Genomic DNA, 8676 nt, shown 5'->3' with positions numbered 1-8676 from the left:
GTGCAATATAACTAAAATGCATTATTATTATTATTATTAATACATTGATTCATATTGGGGCCGCACAGTGAAGGAGTGATTTATTTTGTGTGATAGATTTTCCGCTTGGGCATGGAGTTTGCATGTTCTCCGGGTACTCCGGTTTCCTCCCACATTCCAAAAACATGCTAGGTTAATTGGTGACTCCAAATTGTCCATAGGTATGAATGTGAGTGTGAATGGTTGTTTGTCTATATGTGCCATGTGATTGGCTGGCGACCAGTCGAGGGTGTACCTCCTAAGACAGCTGGGATAGGCTCCAGCATACTTGCGACCCTAGTGAGGATAAGCAGCATAGAGAAAGAATGGATGGATTATACATATTGTCATCTTTACTGATCAATAATAAACTACATACATTTTTATTGTGGCTATGCTAAATAGAAAATACCGTACTTCTTTAGCAAGCTAAATACAGGACTCTATGTGCCTTGGGTATCCTTTGGACTGACTTCCATTGTCCCGTGGTTGTGAAATTCAGCAGGCGTGTGTGATCAAATGGTACACAAACACAGCAGAACATCCATCACTTTGCAATGATTTAGGAAGACATACTTTTATTCTTTGTAAGTTGCTTTATAAGCTTAATTCCAATAGAAAAAAAACCCAGTACTTCACAAAACTTAACAAAAGACCGTAAACAATGTTCTGCAAATCTGTAGATATGAGGCAACAAAAGGGAAATTCCGTGGAATGTCATGTTTACGCTTGAGGGTCAATCCAATGTCCATAAAAACAAGCACAATCTGAGGCGGGCTATTTCACTGAAAAGCGGCATGATGACGGGGTTGTTGGCCTTTCCTGTGCTCATCGTCTTCATTTTACAACAGGTAGGATCGCTACTTTTTCATTGTGTCCAAAAAAAATGAAAAGATTCGTAAAAGATCATCGTAGGAGATAGCAAGTCAGTGTTTTGCAAGTCTAAAGTCTTTAATATCAAGTCTCGAGTCCAAAGTCGGCAGCACGGCGGACAAGTGGTTAGCGCGCAGACCTCACAGCTAGGAGACCAGGGTTCAATTGTGAAGTTTGCATGTTCTCTCCATGCATGCGTGGGTTTTCTCCGGGTACTCCGGGTACTCCGGTTTCCTCCCACATTCCAAAAACATGCTAGGTTAATTGGCCACTCCAAATTGTCCATAGGTATGAATGTGAGTGTGAATGGTTGTTTGTCTATATGTGCCCTGTGATTGGCTGGCGACCAGTCCAGGGTGTACCCCGCCTCTCGCCCGAAGACAGCTGGGATAGGCTCCAGCATCCCCCGCGACCCTCGTGAGGAAAAGCAGTAGAAAATGAATGAATGAATGAATGAATGAATGAGTCCAAAGTCGAGTCCTTATAAGCACCGGTTAGTGTCTCCCAAATAAAATGCATAGCATTTAGGATTTAGTCAGTGCACAGAAATGTAGTCCACATATTCGTTGTTTGTTCTTAAACCTGATTGGATGTTAATAGATGCATTTAACGAAGCATATTCAAAGTAAAAGTATGCTGTTTTGTTGAAAATGTCATAAAAACAATCATTTTGGTTGAATACTTTGAAAGGGGGCACGTTTTACTCAACAGTATTTTCCAGTCATCAGGTTAATGTCAGAGTCTTTGACGATACAGTCAAGTCAAGTCCAAAGTTATCAAAATTGTGACTCAAGTCAATTGTTTTTTTCCCCCCTCATGCTCTCAGGTATGTATATTTTCCATACAAAAAAGTCATCCTATATTTGGGGTCCAGAGATTTGTGGCCAAGTCAAGTCAATTTTATTTATATAGCCCCTAATCCCAAAAGAGTCTCAAAGGGCTATAGGCACCCAACAACTTCTCCCCAAGAGAGTCAGAGCTTTTTTTCCTGGTCATTCACACATACACTAGTGACCTGGATGAAAAGTACCTCAAGTTAGCACACAACAGAAGAGGAGTTATGAGTGTAAGTTTAAGATAATGGTGATCAGTCAGGCAGAGTCATCAAACAACTGTAAAAAAATATGTCATCCTTTGTTGTGCATCATGTTTGCCTGTAAAAAAAACAATATGGTATATGAAAAAAAAGCATGAGGAAACTGTCAAAAAAACAGTAAGAGTATAGTGTAGGAAAACTGGGGTTTCACTGTATTTGTTTGAAGAGGATGAGTTGACAATTGTGACCTCTGTAGGTCTGAAAAGGAACAACTCCCATTTGTCTTCAGTTTGACATTCATTCATTCATTCATTCATTCATTTTCTACCGTTTTTCCTCACGAGGGTCGAGGCGTGAGGCGGGGTACACCCTGGACTGGTGGCCAGCCAATCACAGGGCACATATAGACAAACAACCATTCACACTCACATTCATACCTATGGACAATTTGGAGTCACCAATTAACCTAGCATGTTTTTGGAATGTGGGAGGAAACCGGAGTACCCGGAGAAAACCCACGCATGCACGGGGAAAACATGCAAACTCCACACAGAGATGGCTGAGGGTGGAATTGAACCTTTCAAGCTGCGCCGATTCATTAACAAGTCCTTTTCCAACCTACAGGCTCCAGGCTGCCACTCTTCCTGCATCATAGCGGGTCCTGTAGCCAACTGTGCCCTCAAGAACCTGTATTGGGTTCCTGTTCTTCCTCCCAACATCACCCACCTCTATCTGGAGATGAACCACATCGCAGAGCTCAACTCTACCTCTTTGTCTGGCCTTGAGTTGCTACAAGAACTGGACCTGGGTCGTCAGTATTCACCGCTTGTGATTCGAGACCATACATTCACAGGACAAAGACACCTCAAGAAGTTGGTTCTTGGTTTCAATATCGGTCTTCGGCTGGAGCCTCAAGCCTTTTTGGGCTTGTCCAGTTTGCAGAGCCTGCACCTGGATTACTGTTCTCTTCCAGATTCCATCCTGCGGGGCGACTATCTGAAGCCACTGACGTCATTAGAGACTCTGGATCTCTGCGCCAACCAAATAAAGAGACTCCAGCCTTCTCTGTTTTTTGCCAACATGACCAATCTGAAACATCTGAACTTGAAACTGAATCAAATCAACAAAATATGTGAACCCGACTTGGCTGCTTTTCAAGGGAAACACTTTGAATCCTTGAATTTGGACTCAAACAACGTCAACGCCCGTGATAGCATTGACCTGCGCGATTGTGGGAATCCGTTCAGAGGACTATCCTTCACAACCCTTGACTTGTCCTATAACGGCTTAAGTATAACCAATTTAAAGCAGTTTTTTAAAGCCATTCAAGGTACGAAGATCTCCCATCTCAAGCTATCAGGACACATTGGTAGAGGATTCTCATTCAGCAACCTCCAGGATGTAGACAGGAGCACATTTGAAGGCCTGATGAGCAGTTCTGTCAGCTTTTTGGATCTGTCTAAAAACAGAATATTTGCACTTCATACGGGAGTATTCAGCCTACTACCAGACGTAAACATCATTGACCTCCATGGAAACAAAGTCAATCAGATACACCAAAATACCTTTGAGGGCTTAGAAGGTTTGAAACTGCTTAATTTGTCTTATAATTTGCTCGGGGAAATCTATTCTCATAGTTTTGCTCATCTAATAAACCTACGAGTGTTGGACTTATCTAATAATCACATCGGTGCGTTGGGCTATCAAGCATTTCAAGGACTTTTGAGTTTAAAAATATTACAATTAACAGGAAACTCACTTCGGCAGCTTGGTTTCCCCAGCTCTCTGCCTAGTTTAAACCTTCTCCATTTGAAGGATAATAGATTAAAATCAGCTTACGATATTGCCGCATTTGCCCCGAATGTGGAATACTTAAACATTGAAGGCAACAGGTTGGAGGACTTGCAGATGTTTAACCTGAAACAACTCCAGCAGCTTTTCTACGGAGACAACCCAATCAAATGCTGCACCACATCACAAGAAGTGAGCAACGTTGTGGTTTTAGATCTCCACAGCATCAACCTGCAGTCCGCGTGGTCTCAAGGCAGATGCCTCGACATCTTCAACCATCTCCCTCAGTTGGTGTCACTGAACTTGAGCTCCAACGGCTTACGTGTTCTTCCTGAAGGCATCTTCAAGTCTCTCACCTCACTGGTGGAGCTGGACCTCTCGTCTAACGCTTTAACGCATCTCCAACCACATGTATTTCCCAACGGCCTGAAGTCACTTCATCTGGCAGATAACTTCATAGCATCTCCTGACCCGGCCGCTTTCCGTTCTCTCGGCTTCCTGGATTTAAAGATGAACCGATTCCATTGTGACTCAAACCTGAGGGGCTTCTTGACGTGGATGAAGGAAACAAATGTAACCTTCTTGAATTCTGTTGAGGATTTCAGGTGTGAACATCCTGTTGGTTTCCGTGAAGTTCGTCTTTTGGATTACTACACATCTTCTGGCCACTGAAAGCACTTTAATAGTAGGGGTGAGAAGATTTAGCGTTCAGAAAAAACTAGGGAATGATGCCTGGAACAATAATAATGCAATAAATTAATCACAATCTGCCTAATTAATCACATCAATGGTTTCCGTGAAGTTCGTCTTTTGGATTACTACACATCTTCTGGCCACTGAAAGCACTTAATAGTAGGGGTGAGAAGATTTAGAGGTCAGAAAAAAACTAGGGAATGATGCCTGGAACAATAATAACGCAATAAATTAATCACAATCTGCCTAATTAATCACATCAATGGTTTCCGTGAAGTTCATCTTTTGGATTACTACACATCTTCTGGCCACTGAAAGCACTTAATAGTAGGGGTGAGAAGTTTTAGCGGTCAGAAAAAACTAGGGAATGATGCCTGGAACAATAATAACGCAATAAATTAATCACAATCTGCCTAATTAATCACATCAGTGGTTTCCGTGAATTTCGTCTTTTGGATTACTACACATCTTCTGGCCACTGAAAGCACTTAATAGTAGGGGTGAGAAGATTTAGCGGTCAGAAAAAACTAGGGAATGATGCCTGGAACAATAATAACGCAATAAATTAATCAAAATCTGCCTAATTAATCACATCAATGGTTTCCGTGAAGTTCGTCTTTTGGATTACTACACATCTTCTGGCCACTGAAAGCACTTAATAGTAGGGGTGAGAAGATTTAGCGGTCAGAAAAAACTAGGGAATGATGCCTGGAACAATAATAACGCAATAAATTAATCACAATCTGCCTAATTAATCACATCAATGGTTTCCGTGAAGTTCGTCTTTTGGATTACTACACATCTTCTGGCCACTGAAAGCACTTAATAGTAGGGGTGAGAAGATTTGGCAGTCAGAAAAAACTAGGGAATGATGTCTGGAACAATAATAACGCAATAAATTAATCACAATCTGCCTAATTAATCACATCAATGGTTTCCGTGAAGTTCGTCTTTTGGATTACTACACATCTTCTGGCCACTGAAAGCACTTAATAGTAGGGGTGAGAAGATTTAGCGGTCTGAAAAAACTAGGGAATGATGCCTGGAACAATAATAACGTAATAAATTAATCACAATCTGCCTAATTAATCACATCAAAGGCATGAACGGAGTGAGCCCTTTTAAGATTAAGATTTTGTCAGTCTTTTTGTCTGTGTGAGTGGAGGCGGGGTCGCTAGCATACACACATAGTGCAGAAGAGCGTAACGTAGTAGAAATGACATTACTTTGTTAAAATCTTGACTTTTCTAGTTCTTGTAGACCCAATGCCGTGTCTTGTGACACCCCTACGTAACTCACTCAATATCAAAGATGGTGGACTAAAGAAGAAACCCGTTGGTGCACACACATAGTTCAATTCCAAAAGTGAAAATGGTAAAAGGTTCATAGTGTTTATTTGTGAATATTTTTTCAATTTATGATTGGAACGTAGCTCTCTGGTCATCATGCCAGTCTTGAATGCAGTTATGAAAAGTATGAGAATTAATTAGATTAAAAGTTTGGGCTTCCTTTATCCCCCTGCTTTCATTTAAATCCCGAATCTTAATCTAAAATAAAAATAAAAATAAAAATAAAAATAAAAATAAAAATAAAAATAAAAATAAAAATAAAAATAAAAATAAAAATAAAAATAAAAATAAAAATAAAAATAAAAATAAAAATAAAAATAAAAATAAAAATAAAAATAAATTATTATTATATTATTTATTAATAATAATAATAAGTTTAGTTAGACAAATAAGTTAGCTTTTCAAGTGGGTCCCAAGTTGGTAAAGTTTTGGAACCCCTGGGATAGTGTATTACATTTGGGTCCTTGCCTATAAAGGGCTAGAAATTATTTTCCATAGTAGTATTACGGGATACTGCCATCTTAAATAATATAATTTATACCTGTCATCATTTGTATTTGAAAATAAGGAAATTTCCCTGTGCGTGGCTATATACTGTATCTAAAGGGGAATCTGCACGCATTCACTCTGACAGCAGAGGGCAGCATAGAGCTAACAACCGTTGACCTTGATGTCTGCCCGTCCTGCTTCTCCCTACCCACCTCCAGTCTGGATGGGTGGATTTTCATGAAATATTTACTAAAATAAAGGATTTAAAAAAAATAAGCAACTGTGCTTCATGTGACAGCAAAAATACACTCACACTGGCCTATAACGAGGTTGTGCGCTGATCATGAAATATTTAATTACCGCACAAGCAGGGGGTGAAAGAGAGGCCTCTCCTCGCCTGTAAATCATCTGCAGATAAGATTCATATTGCACATATTGCTCATATTGTGTGTCTTGCATGATGTATACTGTATAGTGGAGTAACAAGTGATGCCTGGATGCAATACTATATAGCAACACAGAATAATTGTAAAAAATATTACATACACATATAATAATACATACAATAATAATACAATAATACATATAATAATTTGTATTAATTTAAATATAAAAATATAGTATACATTGCTTTACCATTAAATACAAATTAGCTGTTTAATAAGTGACCTATAACATATAATTATTTATGTTTTGGATTTTATAACGTATAAAATATAAATCCAAAGTCAAAAGAGATTTTTTTTAATGTTGTCAAAAATTACATTATTTAAATTAGAATTATTGAAGTATTTTTTTCATCATCAATTATGATCATATTTGACTACTTTGGCATCTATTGTTGCAATAAAGTTACAAGAAAAGGCTTTTTGACAGTGTTTTTATTAGTGTTTACCCCCCGGCCCCCTCCCCCCGGAACAGATGAGCTCAGCAGTATTGGCTTCAGCTATTTTACAACCATATATAGATACACGACTCCCCACTTCCCCACCATCCAATCCCCTCCACCGGCAGGTTACCATGGAGACTGGCTCCGTATCCACCTCCTCCACAGTCGTTCCTCACTTCCTGATTGTCTTTGGCTCACTGCTTCCATCCCTCCCCCCTCACCCATTTTTTTCTTTTTTTCTCCATCGGCATGTGATGTCCTCCCCCCCCACGCGCCCCCACAGCCCTCTCCCGGTCATACAATATACTTTACAAGCCTGATACAGAACGGACACAGAGACAATGTGTAAAGACAAAATTCTTAACAACAATCACATTCACCCTGCTGTCACCATCAGAGTTCCGATGTATGATAAGCGGACAGAAATCATTTTTTCTTTAAAAAAAAAGTATTATTAATGTACACAATGAAAATCTACCCTGACTAATACAGTTTTCTCTTTAAAACACCTTGCATCTGTAACCCACCTATTGCATTGCACATTGTATATCACCGCAATCACTTCATATCAACATGATCTATACTTCCTGTTTTAAAGGTCAATTGCATGTACTTTCACTTTCACTGAACGACACACATGTAGAAAACTAAGTGGGTCATTTAGGTGCTCAGTGACCACCACTCAAACAGATGGAAAAATACCCATTTTGTCTGGTGTTTGTTCCAAAATGGAGTGAAATCACATTTCATCCTTCAGAGGACATTGAAATTGTTTTTTTTTTGTTGAATAAAAACTCCAAAAACTGTAAATAATGATCACAATATGTCTTTTCACTCATCACTGAATAGTCTTGACCAAAGACGATGGGGAAAATTAACAACGAATCAACTGTAACTCTCCGTGTGAATGTTCTGAGCTCCTGTTTCCTAACATCCTGTTTGTCTTCTTTACACTGCAAACTAGTCGAGACTGAATCAACAGCCCCTCGGCTATAGTGCACTTAGATACATCTACAGTCAATTCCACATAATGCGGCACATTCTTCATGATCAATTCATCGACTCATCCAATCCTCACTTTCACTTCCTCATGTCTCCACATGAGTGTGTTTTATCATGTTTGCAAAGCCAGATTTGGCATGGAAGCGGCAAAAAAAGGATGCTGTTTTTTTTCAATACTTATTGAAAGGGATGTCCGATATTGGCTTTTTTTTTTTTGCAGAAAGACGATATTCCGATATTGTCCAACGCTCAATTTCCGATACCGATAAGTGTAACATGACATATCTCCTGTTGTATACAGCATTTTTTATATAGTTCTTCATTCATTCATTCATTTTCTACCGCTTTTCCTCACGAGGGTCGCGGGGGTGCTGGAGCCTATCCCAGCTGTCTTTGGGCGAGAGGCGGGGTACACCCTGGACTGGTCGCCAGCCAATCACAGGGCACATATAGACAAACAACCATTCACACTCACATTCATACCTATGGACAATTTGGAGTCGCCAATTAACCTAGCATGTTTTTGGAATGTGGCA

General features: G+C 39.6%; 1 protein-coding gene across 1 annotated transcript; it reads left to right on the top strand.

Moving 5' to 3' along the window:
- The first annotated feature begins 733 nt into the window (after positions 1-733).
- On the top strand, positions 734-6496 carry LOC131107140 (toll-like receptor 5). Its single transcript, XM_058056874.2, has 2 exons — positions 734-869; positions 2552-6496. The coding sequence occupies exons 1-2, from the start codon at positions 738-740 to the stop codon at positions 4388-4390; spliced, it is 1971 nt and encodes a 656-aa protein (XP_057912857.2). The 5' UTR covers positions 734-737; the 3' UTR covers positions 4391-6496.
- Positions 6497-8676: the final 2180 nt, after the last annotated feature.

The sequence above is a fragment of the Doryrhamphus excisus genome, linkage group LG19 (genome assembly GCF_037039965.1).
Source record: "Doryrhamphus excisus strain RoL-2023G ecotype Guam linkage group LG19, RoL_Dexc_Guam_v1.1, whole genome shotgun sequence".
Lineage (NCBI taxonomy): Eukaryota > Metazoa > Chordata > Actinopteri > Syngnathiformes > Syngnathidae > Doryrhamphus > Doryrhamphus excisus.
This window is presented reverse-complemented; position numbering and strand designations above follow the sequence as displayed.